The sequence below is a fragment of the Megalobrama amblycephala genome, linkage group LG11 (genome assembly GCF_018812025.1).
Source record: "Megalobrama amblycephala isolate DHTTF-2021 linkage group LG11, ASM1881202v1, whole genome shotgun sequence".
Lineage (NCBI taxonomy): Eukaryota > Metazoa > Chordata > Actinopteri > Cypriniformes > Xenocyprididae > Megalobrama > Megalobrama amblycephala.
Window position 1 is genome coordinate 24,855,467 of NC_063054.1, and position 20,684 is coordinate 24,876,150.

General features: G+C 41.5%; 1 protein-coding gene across 1 annotated transcript; it reads right to left on the reverse strand.

The window, feature by feature from the left end:
* Positions 1–5,011: 5,011 nt before the first annotated feature.
* Positions 5,012–10,345, reverse strand: LOC125278100 (piggyBac transposable element-derived protein 4-like). The gene is made up of 2 exons (XM_048206920.1): positions 9,319–10,345; positions 5,012–9,193 (listed from the first exon to the last, which is right to left on the reverse strand). The coding sequence occupies exons 1-2, from the start codon at positions 10,306–10,308 to the stop codon at positions 8,978–8,980; spliced, it is 1,206 nt and encodes a 401-aa protein (XP_048062877.1). The 5' UTR covers positions 10,309–10,345; the 3' UTR covers positions 5,012–8,977.
* Between the last annotated feature and the right edge of the window lie 10,339 nt (positions 10,346–20,684).

Here is a 20,684-nt window from a genome sequence, read left to right on the forward strand (position 1 = left end):
CCCGAAGAATAACCATAAGGGTACAATAACAAGTAAATACTTGAAAATATGATGAGAATTAATATATAAAGTAGGAGTACATAAATATATGAAATCAAAAGTAAAATTGATAAAACATAAGCCATAAATGATTAACATAAATATCAATAAAATGCATGAATATGAATATTGACCATTTTGGATCCACCATATAAGCTAACAGCTATAGGTATTGAGAAGATCCATTAGGAGCATATGGAAGTACAAAAAAGATAATCCAATGTACACTTAAATACAAATAATATATAAATATATATATAAAAAATAATAATGGACTCTAGAATACAGACTGCTGCGTTTTGGCAAAAAAAATCCTTTCTTCTGGGTTCAACATAGAAACACGAAAACGTCTCAGAAAGGCTTGCTGCTATTGCTGCCACTATGACACTGCTCTTTTATAACACATTTTATGTAGTGCCTCAATAACATTTTGCTGCTATACTGATAAACAATAATTTTCCTATAAACCAAGAAATAAATTGGCATAATTTGGTGCATAACATGCTCCCATAGCACATGCTACATATGTAAAACTGATCAGCTCAAACCAGTCTGGCCATTCTCCTCTTGACCTCTGGCATCAAGGCATATTCTGCCATATTTTCTCTTTTTCAAACCATTGTTGTGCATGAAAATCCCAGTATCAACAGTTTCTGAAACACTCTGAGCAGCCCATCTGGCACCGATAACCATGCTTCGTTCAAAGTCACTTAAATCACATTTCTTCCCCATTCTGATGCTTAGGTTAAACTTCAGCAGATCTTTACATGCCTAAATGCATTGAGCTGCTGCCATGTAATTGGCTGATTTGCAGTAATGAGTAGCTGAACAGGTGTACCTAATAAATCATTCAAAATGTGCTTGGAAAAAAAAATACGATCAAAATATAGACTTGCAAAATGTCGTATCTGTTATTGCTTAATAACTCCGGACAGATATCACATTATGCAAGTTGATATTCTGATCATATTTTTTTCCAAGCACATTTTATAGATTCCAAACCACATCAATCTTAATAACTACTATTATGTACTGTATTTAATCATTTAGTTAGTGATATACAATTGTTAACGAGGTCTGTAAGTGACTAAAGTCTTATCAGATGAGTATAATTATTAAGTAGGTGTCATGATCACTAGTGAGAGTTTCCTCATCAGTGTCTGTCTATTTATACCGTTTGTTTCTGCTTTAGTCATGGAGTTTTCAGTTCAGGTCACCAGTTTCTTTGTTTGTTCTCTTGTTTCTTGTTTGACTGCTTTGTGGCTGTTGACCCCTGCCTGTTTTTGGAGATACGACTTTGGATTACCCATTAAATACCCTGCACTTGGATCTGTCTGTTTGTCTCTGTGATTTCCCACATGGAAAGAACCTATATGTGGATATATGCGCATATATGAAACCTATATGCAGTGTATATGTACATATATGCTGCATATATGCACATATATGATAATATATATGCTGCATATATGCGCATATATACTGCATATATGCTATATATATGCTGCATATATGCGCATATGTACTGCATATATGCTATATATATGCTGCATATATGCTATATATATGCTGCATATATGCGTATATATACTGCATATATGTGTATATATGCCACATATAGGCAAAATTGAGGTGCATATATGTGCATATACAGGAAATATAGGTCTCCTGTATTGCTTCTTCATATCCATATATATGCCCTATACATACAAGATATGTCTTCTATATAGCTAATGGCAGGATCTGGTCATTTTGTAGCTCATATCTCATTTTTGACTGTCATACATGATGCCTAGCTCATATTTTCTATTATCAAGGCAAAAACTAAGAATTAACGAAAAAAATTATGCAAGAACTTATGTATGTGCGAATGTAGCAGTTATGTATTTAGACAATTATTTTGTGATTCCACTTGCCATGACCATATTTGGGGTTTCCTGCCGCCATGCTGACTTGGGGTGTTGACGCACTTTGCTGCTTCCCAGTCTGCATGAGACATCACAGCGGTAGGTCGCACAAAGTTTTTGCGGTGATTCAATTAAGGCCATGTTTCATGTAACAGCTGAATTCACATGATATATTTGTATGATTGTAATCCAAAACCCCTCTGTGATGTACATTCAGATGTTTCGTTGATTATTTTTCTTTACTTAAGTTACTTTTAATATCTCTCTTTCTCAGCGTTGTGCGTTGCTGCCGCATGCTGTTTGTATGCTGCACAAGTCCTCATATATTGCCATTTGTGTTATACAGAATAAAGTGAGGACCTGATGGCAAGATTTTTCGCAGTCTGTCTTTGATTACGACACAACGCAGAAAACACACCGCTACACGAACACGTGAAATTGGTCCCACATGGAAAAAACCTATATAAACATATATGTTTCAATATAGGTTTGATATAGGTTTTTAATATATGTGACATATATAAAATTGGCCGTTTTCCTATATTATGTGTACATATATGTACATATATGTGTATATATATATATGTGTACATATATGTGTACATATGTGTACATATATGTGTGCATATATGTGTACATATATGTGTGCATATATGTGTACATATATGTGTGCATATATGTGTACATATATGTGTGCATATATGTACATATATGTACATATAATATAGGAAAACGGCCAATTTTATATATGTCACATATATGTAAAACCTATATCAAAACTTATATTGAAACATATATGTTTATATAGGTTTTTTCCATGTGGGTTACCGTGACAGAAAACTCCATCACTAAGAGATCCAGCAGGATGAGAATTCATATCACTCCCCCGGCTACTATAAAGGAGCGGATGGCTCGACTCAAAAATTTGATGACCCTGAAACAACAGGGGATGGAGGTAGGAGGTTTTGCCCAATTGTTTTGGACCCTGGCGGTGGGGCTGGGATATAATGATGCTGCTTTAGTGGACCTTTTGAATGGTTGCCTGGATAACTCGTTACCTCTGTGGGAGATGGATGGACTGGGAGACCTGGACTTTTGGGGGTTCGTCCACTATCTCGAACTTCGGAGTAAGTGGGCCACACCAGGTCAGTCAGACCCCGCTACAACCAATGAGTCCGTGAATCCGTTCCAGAAGCCACAGAGGTGGTGGGCACTGAGCCTCTGCTTCACCCAGGTAAAAGGAGGAGGAGGAGGAAGAAGGCTTCCTTCATCCTTCAAGGCCCGGAGGCCTTTCCAGAGTCCGCTCCAGCCAGTAAGTCCACTCCAGTCAGTGAATCCATTCCAGAACCCGCTCCAGCCAATGAGTCCGCTCCAGTCAGTGAGTCCACTCCAGATCCCGCTCCAGTCAGTGAGTCCACTCCAACCAGTGAGCCCGCTTCAGTCAGTGAGTCCACTCAAGTCAATGAGTCCGCTCCAGTCAGTGAGTCCACTCCAGAGCCCGCTCCAGTCAGTGAGTCCACTCCAACCAGTGAGCCCGCTTCAGTCAGTGAGTCCACTCAAGTCAGTGAGTCCGCTCCAGTCAGAGAGTCCACTCCAGAGCCCGCTCCAGTCAGTGAGTCCGCTCCAGCCAGGGAGTCCGCTCCAGCCAGGGAGTTCGCTCCAGAGTCTGTTCCAGCCTGTGGGCCAGATGAGGTAGGCACAGAGCCACTGCCTCACCTTCATAAGAGGAGGAAAAGGTGGAGAAGGGCTTCCTCCGTCCTTCAAGGCCCAGAGGCCTTTCCTGAGCCCGCTCCAGCCAGGGAGCCCACTCCAGCCAGGGAGCCCACTTCAGAGTCTGTTCCAGCCTGTGGGTCCACTTCGGTGCCTATAGATGAGGTAGGCACAGAGCCACTGCCTCACCCTCATAAGAGGAGGAAAGGGAGGAGAAGGGCTGCCTCCATCCTTCAAGGCCTGGAGACCACTCTAGAGGTTGTTCTTTGTTTCCCCAAGCACCTTGCCCTGCCGGCGCCACCTAAGCGCCCTGCCCTGCCGGCGCCAATTAAGCGCCTTGCCCTGACAGCACCGCCAGAGCAGCCCGAGCCCGCTGACGGCACCGCCAGAGCAGCCCGCTCTCCCTGATACAGCCACGGAGGCCGGCACCGAGCTGTCCGCTCTCCCTGATACGGCCACGGAGCACCCTTGGTCTGTCCTGCCGCCGCCCAGGCCATCTGCCCTGCCGCCAGCCCTGCCGCCCAGGCCGCCGGCCCTGCGGCCGTCGCCATCCAAGCCTTCTGTCCTTCCACTGCCATCCAAGCCTTCTACCCTGCCGCCACTGCCCAGGCCGTTTGAACCGCTGAAACCCACCTGGTCAGTTCCTCCAGAGCCGCTCTGGCAATCAGCCAGGAATCCAGACCTGCGGGAACCCGCCTGGTCAGTTCCTCCAGTGCCGCCCTGGCAATCAGCCAGGAATCCAGACCTGCGGGAACCCGCCAGGCCAGTTCCTCCAGCGCCGCCCTGGCATTCAGCCAGGACCCCGACCTTCAGGGAGCCCCCATGGTCTGTTCCTCCGGTTCCCCCCTGGCCTTCAGTTGGGGACTCTGGACCTGGCCCGCCATCCCTCCCCCTGATCCTCCTCCTGTCCACCTCCCTCCTGAGTTTTTTTGTGTTTTTTTTTTTTGTCTGGTGGAGCGTCTGGTAGCCGCTCCTTTGAGGGGGGGTAATGTCATGATCACTAGTGAGAGTGCCCTATCAGCCACTAGAGGGCACTCCATCCCAGACTCTTGTTTTCACCCCTTGGACTTCATTACCCATAACACACTTCCCGGACAATTATCCCATGTCATTACACCCAGCTGTTTTGTGTTTCCTCATCAGTGTCTGTCTATTTATACCCTGTTTGTTTCTGCTTTAGTCATGGAGTTTTCAGTTCAGGTCACCAGTTTCTTTGTTTGTTTTCTTGTTTCTTGTGTTACGACCCGTCCTAATCTAGGGGTTGGACGGATCGGTAACAAACAAATTAAAATAATAAAAGATCTAAATCAACGAAAATTCCTCCTCTCCTGTCCCAGCTCACAAGAATCACCACGTTTTGAAACGAAAACTTTTCTTTATTCTCTTCTCACAAGTCAAAAATGAACAGAAGCATTTTCTCGGAAGGGGGACAAAGGCCAAAACAACAAACAAAAGGGAATCTACCTAAGGGTTTGGAGAAGCTGACTTACCTTACGAATGAAATATAAACAAAAGTACAACAAACTTCCCTAACTCCCCAACTAAACCATAAACAGGAGAAAACAAATTGCACAAAGTAAAAGTGGCGCTCCCCCCACCTACAGCTTCGCATACAATATAAAGGGGTAACAGAAACAAGCGTTATTTAACAAGAGTATGAGATAGAGCAGTTCTTACTGGGCGTTGTTTAAAGTCTCCATCACACAACTGGGAGAAAACAATTCTCACACATAGACAACAATAGCATCGGTCACACCATAACAATTATTAACAGTCTGGGGCAGGAGACAGGGGACAGGACACGCGTGGAGCTCACGATGCGCTCGACACAGCTCAACAACACAGTCCTCGTTTCCTGCATTTAAGCGCTCCCGCTCTTCCACGTAACTTGCCGCAGCTGGTCTCTCAATCAAGCGGTGCTGCCAGAGAGAGAGAGGGAGAGAGAGCGAGAGAGAGAGCGTGCACTACACATAATACATTACAATAAATGTATACAAAACACAACAGAGTAATACGTCTATGACGTAACAATACACATAAAATAAATACATTCATGACGTAACACTTGTTTGACTGTTTTGTGGATGTTGACCCCTGCCTGTTTTTGGAGATACGACTTTGGATTACCCATTAAATATCCTGCACTTGGATCTGTCTGTTCGTCTCTGTGATTTACCGTGACAGTAGGTTTTCTTTTACATGTAAAATGGGCCAAAAAGAGACACTAAAAAGTAAAACAATGCCCATGTGAAGGATGCAATACTATAGAAATTGCACAATTAAGGTGTGACCATTGGACAAGAAATGCTCATTGGGGCAATTGAGAGGAAAAGATATTAACAGCAAAAGACTTTAAGAATTAAGGTGAAGAATTAGGTGTGAAACCATTAGGAACCCTATAGTCTTCAGTGCCAATATTTCCCATAACTGCAGCCTACATGGAGTCTCCAGGGCCCCGTTTCCACCTGGTATTAAGATGCGTTTTGGATGATCGGATCACAAGTGGATGAGGGAGACACATACCCGTGTACACTTTTATTTTAATCCATCTCTTTTGTCCACGTTCAACCGATTTCTTTGAGGGGAGGGTCTATGGGTGGGTAAATGTATGGGTTCTTTAAGATCTTTTGATCTAATGAACAAAATAATATTTATATATGAACGCTACCAGAGACAATGGAAAACATACAGAGAGCATAGCTTTCGTTTCTGCTCTGACAGCTGCAAGACCATCTGAACGCATTGAGTGCTTGTTAGAAATCAGGAATGGTGAGAGAACATTGTGCTTGGTATGTTTTTAGCCTTCAAACCCAACTTGGGTCTTTAGCCGACAAAGTTTAAATCCTGTCTGGCTAGCGTGCTTCCCATAATGTTTATGCATTAGGCCAGTAGGCAGAGAGTAGGCGGTCTTTAGTGGCTGTTCGAATGCATTCGACCACATCAGCGTTTCTACTACGAAAGCAATTCCTTCGAATACGTTTTCTACTACCTCTGGAAGTGGTCAAAAGTGGACAAGCTGAAAATGTTTTACATCCTATTTACACCTGTATTTTTGCGTCATCCACTTGTGATACGATCGACCAAAATGCATCTTATTACCAGGTGGAAAAAGGGCCCAGAAGACAAGGTGTCAGGTTCTCAAAGACTTTGCTAAAGAATCCTGATAAATGACCCCAATGAATAAGAATCACAAGCTGAAGTGTTATGAAATACATGAACACTGATTTTTTTTAAAGGCTTTGTAGACAGATATAGGTTGAGAGTGACTCTTGAGGGACAAGCATCACTTCCTCTTGGCAGTAAGTTTTGGAAGTTCATTTTAAGTCCATCTCTTACCCTGAAAGATCCGTCTTGCTCATTGTTAGTTGCAGCTCAGAGCTCACACCATGACTCCCTAATCAGGGTATCTTCCATTCATTCATGTTTTGATTTGATATTGAAATCAGAAAAATGAGAAAACCACACTTTTTTTCGTTTTTCATTTTCAAAATGAAAACGAAAAAACAAAAAACTGGCTTGATTTTTCTTTTTTCATTCTGGGGTTGGAAACAAATAAGCAGTTTGAAAATTCGATCTCTACATGTGGGCGGGAATGAAACGCCTCTTTCCGCTGATTGGTCAACCAGATGTCAAACCGCGTCGTCATTGGTTCAGCTCAACAAAATAAAAGTCCCTCGCTCTACAGCCGTACAGATTCTTAACGCGTTTATTCTATATTTTATCTCTTTCTCATGAAATATTAATTTACTTTGCAGCTGCACACAATTACCCCCATTCTACAACGTTGGCACAATGCCTGTTTTATTGAAGTGACCAACTATAAAAATCTAGCGAAGCTGCTCAGCGCACTGGGCAGCGAATGTATAGGCACACATTGAATTAAAAAGTGCAAATCAGTAGCCGATGTAAATATGCAGCAGTCATAACTTTTGTTGTAGACAACACCCTGAGTTTTGGGATCTGAGATGAATTTGAAATATGACAGATATGAAAATATATTACATGTTATTAGTTCATCAAAGCGGTGCTATAGAGAGATGGACTTAACCCTCATGTGGTGTTTAAAACCCTATTACACCTGTGGTGTTCCCGGTCAAAAAACAAAAATGACCGGCCCATAAAAAAAAAGCTTATAAATCACTCATTATACCATATTTTCACCCAATCTTGGATTCAATCTTTTTGTCAACATGTTCTCTTTCAATTAGGACTGGTTTTATATTTTGATTTGCATCTGAATAATCATAGGCCTCATTTATTTGAGAGTAGGCATTTCATTTTTTGAGTAATTTTTTTTAAATTTTTGAATAATTTTGGAAATATTAAATAAAATCTGAAGAAAATTGGTATTTTTGATCACACTAGTCTACTCTAATGTTTCACCAGGAATTTTGTTTTGAAACTTTTGTTTTGTAAAAAATATGGCACAGTCACACTTGTGGTGTTCCCGGTCAAAAATGACCGGCCTATAAAAAATAGCTTATAAATCACTCATTATACCATATTTTCACCCAATCTTGGATTCAATCTTTTTGTCAACTTGTTCTCTTTCAATTAGGACTGGTTTTATATTTCTGTTTGCACCTGATTAATCATGGGCCTCATTTATCTGAGAGTAGGCATCTCATTTTTTGAGTAAAAAACAAATAATTTATGAGTAAATTTGGAAATATGAAAAAAAAATATGAAAAAAATGGCTACTGTTGATCACACTAGTCTACTCTAATGTTTCACCAGGAATTTTGTTTTGAAACTTTTGTTTTGTAAAAAATATGGCACATAGTCACACTTGTGGTGTTCCCGGTCAAAAATGACCGGCCTATAAAAAATAGCTTATAAATCACTCATTATACCATATTTTCACCCAATCTTGGATTCAATCTTTTTGTCAACTTGTTCTCTTTCAATTAGGACTGGTTTTATATTTCTGTTTGCATCTGATTAATCATGGGCCTCATTTATCTGAGAGTAGGCATCTCATTTTTTGAGTAAAAAACAAATAATTTATGAGTAAATTTGGAAATATGAAAATAAAAATATGAAAAAAATGGCTACTGTTGATCACACTAGTCTACTCTAATGTTTCACCAGGAATTTTGTTTTGAAACTTTTGTTTTGTAAAAAATATGGCACATAGTCACACTTGTGGTGTTCCCGGTCAAAAATGACCGGCCTATAAAAAATAGCTTATAAATCACTCATTATACCATATTTCACCCAATCTTGGATTCAATCTTTTTGTCAACTTGTTCTCTTTCAATTAGGACTGGTTTTGCATTTAATTTTCAAACTATTTAATTGTAGGAGTCATTTATCCGAGCTTATGCACCTATCCGCCTCTGTATCAGGGGGGTCACCATGGATTTCCCCAGCTCTTCTAGGAACAGCCTCCTACTGAAGGTTTTCCCCTCTTTCCACCCTGGATTCACCTCCATCCATGCTACAAACGCATTGTAGGCTGAGACATCGAGGATGTTAAAAAACAACACCATGGGCCATCGTAGTGTTTTTCTCTTGCAGGAGTATGTGCCAGTAACCTTAAAACACACACACACACACACACACACACACAACACAATAATTATAATATTACCATATTAGAGAATTGTAATATTACAATATAAAACAATTAGGTAATAAAAAAAATAAAAAAATAGCATACCTTATCAAGGTTATCAACTCCCCCTTTGTTTTCGTTGTAGTACAGGATGGCTTCTGGTTTCCTGTCCTCCCTGGTACTCACACGGGCATCTTTGAGCAGAGTTGACATCAGTAGGACATTTTTCCTTTTCTTCGGGCAGTATGACACAAGTGCATGTGTGTCGGTGAAGGCGAACTTGGTGGAAAAAAGATCCCTGTTCATGTTGGTCACTAGTGCAGGAGGAAGCTCAGTCTTGTTCCTTCTGATTGTCCCCACCATGGTGGTTTTTTTTCGCAGTAGCTCTTTGCCAAGATTATAGGAAGTGTAAAAATTATCACATACCACTGTATGTCCTTGCAGACCTTCTGTCATTTCAAGGACAACTCTCTGGCCCTGGTTTTTTTCTGGAACACCACTTGACGATTTTCCTGTATAGACCTGCATATTCCATGCATAGCTGCTTTTGGAGTCACATGCTGTCCAAAGCTTTATCCCGTATTTGGCAGGTTTGTTGGGGATATATTGTTTGAATCTGCACCTCCCTCTGAAAGCAACTAAGCGCTCATCCACTGTAACTGCTGGACCTGGGTTGTAGATGAGTGGCAGCCTCTCCACCCACTTGTCCCAGAGCTCTCGAATTGGAGCAAGCTTGTCATTTTGATGGCGTTGATGTCTTGTCTCTCTATTGTCAAATCGAATTACCCGTGACAACACGTGAAATGTCTGTTGTGACATTGTGGCGCGGAAAATTGCCCGACCTGTGTCTGCATCCCATAAACTGTCGGTGGATTCATTTCGGGATCTGTAGACCCCAGCCAAAATCAAGAGACCCATATATGCCTGGATGTCTGTTGAATCAACTGTCTTCCACTTGTCTTTGAAGACTCTTCTCCCCTCTAAATTAGTCATGGATATGACTATGTTTTCGATTGGCTCCGTCACAAACAAGTTGAAGCATGATTGTATGTCATCAATTCGGGATATGGCATATCTTGTTAGCCCTGCCCACATGGAAAAAACCTATATAAACATATATGTTTCAATATAGGTTTTGATATAGGTTTTACATATATGTGACATATATAAAATTGGCCGTTTTCCTATATTATTATATATACATATATGTACATATATGTACACATAATATAGGAAAACGGCCAATTTTATATATGTCACATATATTAAAAACCTATATCAAACCTATATTGAAACATATATGTTTATATAGGTTTTTTCCATGTGGGACCAATTTCACGTGTTCGTGTAGCGGTGTGTTTTCTGCGTTGTGTCGTAATCAAAGACAGACTGCGAAAAATTTTGCCATCAGGTCCTCACTTTATTCTGTATAACACAAATGGCAATATATGAGGACTTGTGCAGCATACAAACAGCATGCGGCAGCAACGCACAACGCTGAGAAAGAGAGATATTAAAAGTAACTTAAGTAAAGAAAAATAATCAACGAAACATCTGAATGTACATCACAGAGGGGTTTTGGATTACAATCATACAAATATATCATGTGAATTCAGCTGTTACATGAAACATGGCCTTAATTGAATCACCGCAAAAACTTTGTGCGACCTACCGCTGTGATGTCTCATGCAGACTGGGAAGCAGCAAAGTGCGTCAACACCTGGTCAACACCCCAAGTCAGCATGGCGGCAGGAAACCCCAAATATGGTCATGGCAAGTGGAATCACAAAATAATTGTCTAAATACATAACTGCTACATTCGCACATACATAAGTTCTTGCATAATTTTTTTCGTTAATTCTTAGTTTTTGCCTTGATAATAGAAAATATGAGCTAGGCATCATGTATGACAGTCAAAAATGAGATATGAGCTACAAAATGACCAGATCCTGCCATTAGCTATATAGAAGACATATCTTGTATGTATAGGGCATATATATGGATATGAAGAAGCAATACAGGAGACCTATATTTCCTGTATATGCACATATATGCACCTCAATTTTGCCTATATGTGGCATATATACACATATATGCAGTATATATACGCATATATGCAGCATATATATAGCATATATGCAGTATATATGCGCATATATGCAGCATATATATAGCATATATGCAGTATATATGCGCATATATGCAGCATATATATTATCATATATGTGCATATATGCAGCATATATGTACATATACACTGCATATAGGTTTCATATATGCGCATATATCCACATATAGGTTCTTTCCATGTGGGTGGCTTCATCTTCATGACATTTTCAGAAGAAAACCTGCCTTGCCTTGCCTCATAGGTGGGGATGAAGACCAGAACAAAGTTCCATCTTTTGACCAGAATGAAACGGTAACCTCAGCTGGGCACTCATCACTGGAAGACAGCTCCTCATCAGTTGTTTCAAGCTCCGTAGCCGATTCAGTGGTGCCTTCCTCTTCAGAAACATTTTCACTGCAAGATGCATCCTGCATTTCCTCCTCCTCACTAGTTTCTGAGTCAAAAATCTGATGAATAACATTATGTGCAGAGAGCTGCTTTGCCATTGTGCTGCCACAAATGAATGACAAGTAAGGTGCTGTGAGGCATTTATATATGCCTGTGCTATCGCATGATGTATATTTGTAAATATTGTCTAGTTCTGTGTGAGAACCTCACAGTTCCAAAACAAAATGAAGTCGGGTCACTGCAGTCACGGCCAGTTTGTGTTTGTGTGTGTGTGTGTGTGTGTGTGTGTGTGTGTGTGGTAATGTCAGATGGATAAATGTATATTAGATGCAGGTTAGGGTAGGATCAAATTTCTCTCTGTGGAAAAGAATGTGTGTAATACTCAAAAAAGTTTGTGTGTTTTAACGTGTGTGTGTCTGGGTAGCGTGTGTATAAATGTATCGATACATGCACAGGTCCAAGGGCTCGATGTTTGCAAGCACATATGCTCATATGTGTACATGAAAATAATGAACATGCTCCTGAAAACTAAATTGTTCTGTTATTTTCAGTCTCTCCCATTCACTTTCAATGGTCGGCCATTGTGATCATTTTTGACCATGCCTACTCTCAGATAAATGAGGCCCACGATTAATCAGATGCAAACAGAAATATAAAACCAGTCCTAATTGAAAGAGAACAAGTTGACAAAAAGATTGAATCCAAGATTGGGTGAAAATATGGTATAATGAGTGATTTATAAGCTATTTTTTATAGGCCGGTCATTTTTGACCGGGAACACCACAAGTGTGACTATGTGCCATATTTTTTACAAAACAAAAGTTTCAAAACAAAATTCCTGGTGAAACATTAGAGTAGACTAGTGTGATCAACAGTAGCCTTTTGTTTTCTTTTTTTTTTTTCATATTTCCAAATTTACTCATAAATTATTTGTTTTTTACTCAAAAAATGAGATGCCTACTCTCAGATAAATGAGGCCCATGATTAATCAGATGCAAACAGAAATATAAAACCAGTCCTAATTGAAAGAGAACAAGTTGACAAAAAGATTGAATCCAAGATTGGGTGAAAATATGGTATAATGAGTGATTTATAAGCTATTTTTTATAGGCCGGTCATTTTTGACCGGGAACACCACAAGTGTAACAAGGTAACAAAACCCCCACAAAAAAGTAAGAAAATTTCCAAAAAAAAATTGAGATTTAGTTATACCCTTTGGGAACAAAGTCACTAAGTTTCAGTCCAAAGCGATAACATTAACTAGTATTTTCGGGAAAAAGAAAATCTTCTCCTGGTCAAATTGACCCGAACACCACATGAGGGTTAAAATGCGAATTGAATGATTTGATGACAAGGTGAACTCGTTTATGCCCATTTTAAATAGGCTATCACACATTTAAAAAAAGTAAAATAAATAAATAAGTAAAGGGAAAAATGTTAAAACGGTGTTAAAAAATAACCATAATAGTGCTCTCTTAAGAAGATATCAATTATACTTTATCAATATTAGGCTATATATCAAAACCCTGAAATAACACTAACATTAATGAGATAAAGAGTATTTTATAGTCTATTTATTGTCATCTGTCTGTGTCAGAAATTAACTGTAATTGATTAATTAATTTACAAGGGATTTTAGGATTTTTTTTCCTAATCTTATTAGATATGTATGCTTTCTTTAATGTTAAGTTCTTAAATTTTGTCATTTAAATTACAATAATATGATGCTATAGGTTGTTACCAATTAAATCAGTATCAAACAAAGGCTTGCAGAGGTGTCAAAGAAGCAGCACCTGAAGTTGCTTTTAGATTTATGAGTTGTTAGATTGCTCAGAGAGGGCAGTATATGTGTACGAATTACAATTGCATAATGTAATGATATTAATGTTTTACACATCATTTTGAATACAGAAAATTTTAAATGACAAAATGAAACTATAATTGGATTATGAAATTAATGTCACCAGTAGGTGTCAGCAAGTCTTTGTGTTAATGATTGAGTCATTTATTTAAGCGATTCGTTCAAAACGCTGATTCATTCAAGAATATATCAATTGGAGCTCCATAATCTTTTGGGCCATTGAATCACTCAGTCAACTGATTTGTTCAAAGACTCTGATTCATTCAGGAATGAAGCACTGCTCTGTGCGCTAGGAGTCAGTCACACAACGGTTCTGATATGCATTGGAAGTTTAGTCGGCAGAGAAATTAAAACACCGGTTTGTGTGACATTCATTAATACTCAATATTAATGAAATAAACTCAGAATATTGCCTTAAACAAAAGTTATAGCTTTAAGAAAAGGAAGAAAAAATAGCATGTTGCCTATTATATAAATATATTATGAAACAGAAGGATAACTTAATATAAACGTATATATATATATATATATATATATATATATATATATATATATATATATATATATATATATATATATATATTCATAGCCTATCTATCATTTCAATTCCATTCCATGTTGTCTAAAACAAAAGACATTTCTACACTCAATGTATCAAAGTTGTTGTCTGGGGGTAGTTGTGTGCAGCTGCAAAATAAATTAATAATTATGAGATAAACTAATATTTAACATGATGAATTAATGTCTACACAGAATTAAGCCCTGACTCTGCATCAGAACGATTTGTGTCAACATTCACTAGTCTGGCTATTTGATGAGAAAGAGATAAAATGTAGAATAAACGCGTTCGGTTAAGAATCAGTACAGCTGTAGAACGAGGGACTTTTATTCTGTTGAGCTGAACCGATGAACAACTGATGACGACATTGTTTGACGTCTGGTTGACCAATCAGCGGAAAGAGGCGTTTCATTCCCGCCCACATGTAGAGATTAGAGGTGTGTTCGAGCTCATGCAGCGCCGCACAGACCGATCGGCGGCTGACTTGAAGCAGTGCATGCCGGTAAGAAATTTTGTCCGACTTGAGACAGCGCCGACACCATGTGACTGTGACGTATAGCTTCAAAGTACCACGAGAGCGATTCGAGATCAGCCACCTGAGGCAGCCAGCGCAGTTTCTAAAGAGGAGCTGCACGAGCTCTGATGACGACACAGCTGTTTCACGATTGGCCGGATTCACCGCATGACAAAGATCACGTGTGTTTCGTGTTTATTGTCACACCTTCAGTTCCAGTAATGCTCAAAAATCTGTTTTTTTATAACAGTTAAAGCTCTTTTCATGTAGTCGCGATGTTATATTGTGTCATGTTTATCAAAATAAAACTGATAAAAAACGTAGACCCCACTATTGGCATTTAAATAATATATGCTTATGTTGAACTTTATTCTTGTAAAAACAGACGCTGTAAGCAGTACATAAAGTATTGAATGAAAGTGTCTCTGAAACATCAGCGTATTAGTCAAATATTGCATTTATTTCACTTCAGCTGTGATAAAGTATGCAAACGCAGCGCGAGCGTCGCTACGGGAAGCAGAAAGTGTCCAACTTCATTTCTCCGTTTTCAGCTCCTCCCCGCCTGCACACGGCTACTCTCGCCGATCGGTTGCATCCAGCCGCAGCCGATGTCGAACACACCTTAGGCTTGTTTTGAGATGAGCAAATTCTGCGCAGAACCGATCACCGGTGATCACCGCGACATGCATGCCGGTTAGAAATGTGTCCGAGGGTGGGCCGCCTTGCTCTGATGTCATGCCGACGTGTGTCAAAAACCTCTCGCGAGTGCGAGGCGGACGTGTCGGATTCTGCAGTCGAGCGCAGTTGCTCTCCACCGACTGCGCTGACCAAAAGCACGATGGGAAACGACTTGCTGACGACACAGCTTAAAGCTTATTGGTTTAAACAACCGTGATGTATTGATCTGATTTAAAATGTTTGATTTTAAAACTCTAATATCATGTTTTTATGTGTAAAAATAATATGTGAATATTCCCAAACTCTCTGACACAATGATCTCTCTATGGGTTATGCGAACGTTGTCATTTATAAAAAAAAATATATAAAAACATGTCTATAATTAAAGTAAAAATGATTGATACACACATCTTTCGAATGGAAATAAATAACAAGTACTTTGGGTGTATTGTTCATTATGTTTATTTTCATATAAAAGCAACAGAACTTAAATTACATCCAGTTTATCAGCAACACAGAAAATTTTCATTACATTGTTTGAAAATTCCGTTTACTTACATTATGTTAAACAAGTGCAATTTAACCACAATAAACACCGTTTTTCCCTGAGGTATAAGGACTTGAATGAGCTGCATATCGTCGCTTTCCGCCATTTTTGAATATGAAGAATCCTCTCCTGTGGCATCACGGGATAGCGCAGCATCCATCGTATGCCTACTACAGGTCATCCGGGTACTTCTCGCCTACTGTTTTTCGAATACTATGAATTCGGACATACTACTTGCCTCGCATACTGTCTTTCGCATACTATATAGTAGGGAAGTATGCGATTTCGGACGCAGCCTTCGTCTTGCCTGCACTTTTTTCACTCCTCCCCTAACTGCAGCCGCCTACTCTCGGCTGAACTTCAGGCGAGGCTAGGCGCATCTCAAACAAGCCTATTGAATATTCAAACTGCCTATTTGTTTCCAACCCCAGAACGAAAAAAGAAAAATCAAGCCATTTTTTTGTTTTCATTTTGAAAATGAAAAACGAAAAAAAGTGAGGTTTTCTAAATTTTCTGATTTCAATATCAAATCAAAACATGAATGAACGGAAGATACCCTGAGGTCCGTGTACGTTTTGATAGTTTGTTTTCCAATTTGAAATGAAATACGCAGAAACGAGAAAACGGTCGTTTCCCGTTTTTTCGTTTGTTAAAAAAAACGGAAAAAGAGATTTTGACTCGATTTTCGTTTTTTTCGGGTCACGGATAGAAAACAGAAACACGACTTCAAAACTCGTTTTCCACATGTGGGCGGTCATTACACGCCCCTTTCAGCCGATTGGTCAATCAAATCTGAGCCAGTGACGTCATCTTCAGTTCGTTCAACAAAATAACAGTCCTCTGCCGCTATATCAGTAGATGTCATAAATCGGCTTTCTTCTGTGCAACCTAATGCATATTTCACAGAAATATTTATTTCAGAAATGTTAATCAGCACACAGACTGTTGTAATGCTGTTTGTAGTTTAATATGCATAGTGAAACTGCCCATACACAGAGGAGCGGATGAGAAGCACGGATTAAAAAAAAAAAAAAAAACTACAGTTTTTATTTTATTCTATTTTGAATAAATAGAATAAATCACAATAAATAAGTAGTGTAAGCAATTTTGAAAAACGAACAATAGCTCATCTCTCTTTATTTATTTATTTATTTTATATAGCCTAACATTGCCTGCTGAATATAGGTGTAACGAGGCAGACTAGGGGAGATCCATTTTGCAGCTTTATTTAGAATATCAGAGTCGTACAGGCGAAGGTCAGATACCAGCAAAGACAGTGTCAGAGGCAGGGCAGATCATAGTCAAAAACCGAGACAGGCGGCAGACAAAGCAGGGTAAACAGTAAACAGGCAGAGATATCAGTAGGCAGGCGGCGGGCAGACAACAGGGGTAATAGGCAGTCCAAGGTCAAACACAGGGGATCATACACTGGAAATAACGCTCGGAAATGTAGCCGTGGCAAACAAGACTTCGCAAAGCATGGTGGGGTATGAAGGTCTTTTATAGTCCAGGAGATGTGGATCAGGTGGGGTGTAATCAGAGGAGGTCTCTGGTCCCCGGCCCCCTCTAGGTTCTCCACTCCTCTCGGACCACCTGCGGGCTTAAGCAGAGAGACATGGAAAGTGGGTGAGATACGGTATTCTGGGGGTAATGCAAGACGGTAAGAGACAGGGGTAATTTGTCAGATGATACTGAATGGACCCACGTACCTGGGACTGAGCTTTTTGCTGGGAAGACGAAGGCGAAGGTCCCTGGTTGACAACCAGACCCAATCCCCCGGATTGTATTCAGGAGGAGCCCGGCGTCTGCGATCAGCTTGCTCCTTCAGGCGCCTCACTGCCCTCTGGAGGTGAACATGAGCATTGTTCCACACTGCCTCACTTCTTTGCAGCCAGTGGTCCACGGCCGGGAGATCCGTGGGTTCTCCGGACCAGGGGAATAGAGGAGGCTGGTAACCAAGGATGCATTTGAAAGGCGTGAGTCCCGTGGATGGCTTGATCAGCGAATTCTGAGCATATTCGGCCCAGAACAAATACCGACTCCAGTCGGATTGATTCTGATGGCAACAGGATCGGAGGTGGCGTATGAGTTCTTGGTTCATCCTCTCAGCCTGGCCATTGGCCTCAGGGTGATATCCGGAAGTCAGGCTGATCGTTATGTTGAGCCTCTGGAAGAACGCGGACCACAGACGGGAGGTGAACTGGGGCCCCCTGTCCGAGACAATATCTTCAGGTAGACCATAGAAGCGAAACACGTAGTTGCACAGATGTTCAGCTGTCTCAAGGGCGGTAGGGAGCTTGGGCAGAGGAATAAACCGGCTGGCTTTGGAAAACCGATCTATTACGGTGAGTATGGTGGTGAATCCCTGAGAGTTGGGTAGGTCGGTGATGAAATCTATGGCTATGTGGGACCATGGACGTCGTGGAATGGGTAGTGGCTGCAACAGCCCGGCAGGAAGTTGGCGGGGTGACTTCGTGGTCTGACAGATGACACAGTTACGAATGTAGGTTATGACATCTGTTTGTAGTGTAGGCCACCAGAACCGGTTGTTGACGAGCTGAACTGTAGCGGCAATGCCTGGATGTCCAGCGCTGGGTGATGTGTGTATCATTTGCAGGACTCTGGCACGAAGAGGCGCTGGCACATAAGTGCGCCCGGCAGGGCAATCGGCAGGTGGTGGTTCTGTCTGGTAGGTGTGGGTGATCTCAGTCATTATGTCCCACTGAATGGGTGCGAGGATTAAGGATGAAGGCAGAATGGGTTCGTTGGTGGGAGGCGTAGCAGTAAACTCAAACTGGCGTGAAAGTGCGTCGGCTTTGGTATTCTTGGAGCCTGGTCGATAGGTGACGGTGAACCGGAAGCGGGTGAAGAACAAAGCCCACCTGGCCTGACAATGGTTAAGACGTTTGGCGGTGCGCAAGTATTCCAGATTTCGGTGGTCAGTTAACACTGTGAATGGATGTAGACTCCCCTCTAGCCAGTGTCGCCATTGTTCTAAGGCTGCTTTGATAGCCAACAGCTCTCGGTCGCCCACATCGTAATTCTGTTCCGGTGGGGTCAGTTTACGTGAGTAATATGCACACGGAAACAATTTGGGGGGACTGCCGTGCCGTTGAGACAGGATTGCACCGATTCCCGTGCTGGAGGCATCTACCTCCACAATGAATTCGAGCTCAGGGTCCGGGTGATGCAGGATAGGAGCGGTTGTGAACAACCGTTTTAATTTCTGGAAAGCCTCTGTCGAAGTCGTTGACCAGACCAGTTTGGTGTTCCCTTTTCTGAGCATGGATGTAAGTGGGGTAGCGACCATGCTGAAATTTCGAATGAAGCGCCGGTAGAAGTTAGCGAAACCCAAGAAGCGCTGCAATTCCTTGATGGTAGTAGGACGCGGCCAACTCACCACTGCCTGGACCTTATTGTCATCCATGGCGACCCCCTCCGCACTGATAATGTATCCAAGGAAGGAAGTAGAGGTCTGATGGAACTCGCATTTCTCTAGTTTGGCGTAGAGTTGGTGATGTATAAGTCTTTGGAGAACTGCCCGAACCTGCTGGACATGCTGTGCGAACGTGTCAGAGTAGATAAGAATATCGTCAATGTATACGATGACCCACTTGTTGAGCATATCACGAAACACATCGTTTATAAAAGCCTGGAAGATGGAGGGACTGTTGACCAGGCCGAACGGCATGACCCGGTATTCGTAGTGCCCAGTGGTGGTGGAAAAGGCCGTCTTCCATTCATCGCCCTCTCGAATGCGGATGAGGTTGTAAGCACTTCGGAGATCCAGTTTAGTGAAGTAGCGAGCGGAACGGAGTTGTTCTAGGGCTGCAGGAACCAATGGTAGCGGGTAGTGGAATTTTACGGTGATTTCATTAAGTCCACGGTAATCAATGCAAGGTCTCAGCCCACCGTCCTTTTTTTTCACAAAGAAGAAGCCCGCTGAAGCTGGAGATGTAGAAGGTTGTATAAATCCCTTGGCCAGCTCCTCCTCAGTATAGCTCTGCATAGCCTCTGACTCAGGTTGTGATAGGGGAAATATACGGCCCTTGGGTGGCGTAGATCCCGGAATGAGGTCGATGGCACAGTCGCTGGAGCGGTGTGGTGGTAATTGGGCGGCCTGACTCTTACTGAAGGCCTCTGAGAGATCCTTATATTCCTTGGGAAGCTTCTCGAGAGAGAGTGTGGGTTCTGGAGTGTTCTGGCGTTGGAGAGACTGGATACAGGTCTGATGACAGTGATCGGACCAGTGCGTTATCTGGTTATCTGCCCAAGCGATTTGTGGATTGTGTTGTCGTAACCATGGTAACCCCAGGATGACAGGATTTTGTGGTGAGTCAATGATGTAAAAACGCAAAGTCTCTTTATGTAGGGATCCGATCTGGAGTAAAATGTCGTCAGAGGTGTAGTTCACCTGTCCAGTCCCCAGGGGGCGTCCGTCTAGCGCCGCCACTGATAACACAGAGTCACATGGGATTAGATTAATGTTCTGCGAGTTCGCGAAATTCAGATCCATAAAGTTACCAGCTGCCCCGGAATCAACCATGGCATGAGTGTGCATAGTTACATCCTTATATGACAATTTTGCTGGTATCTCAACAGTGGAAGAAGTAGGAATGCGACTCACCGTTGTGGGGTTTCTCTCATGTGGCCAGCCTGACCACAGTATAGACACAACCTCTGCTGAATGCGTCTCTCGCGTTCCTCCTGGGACAGGTGAGTGGAACCAATCTGCATGGGCTCTGTATCAGGGGTTTCGGACGGCAGCACAGGCATGGACGGAGAATTTCTGATAGG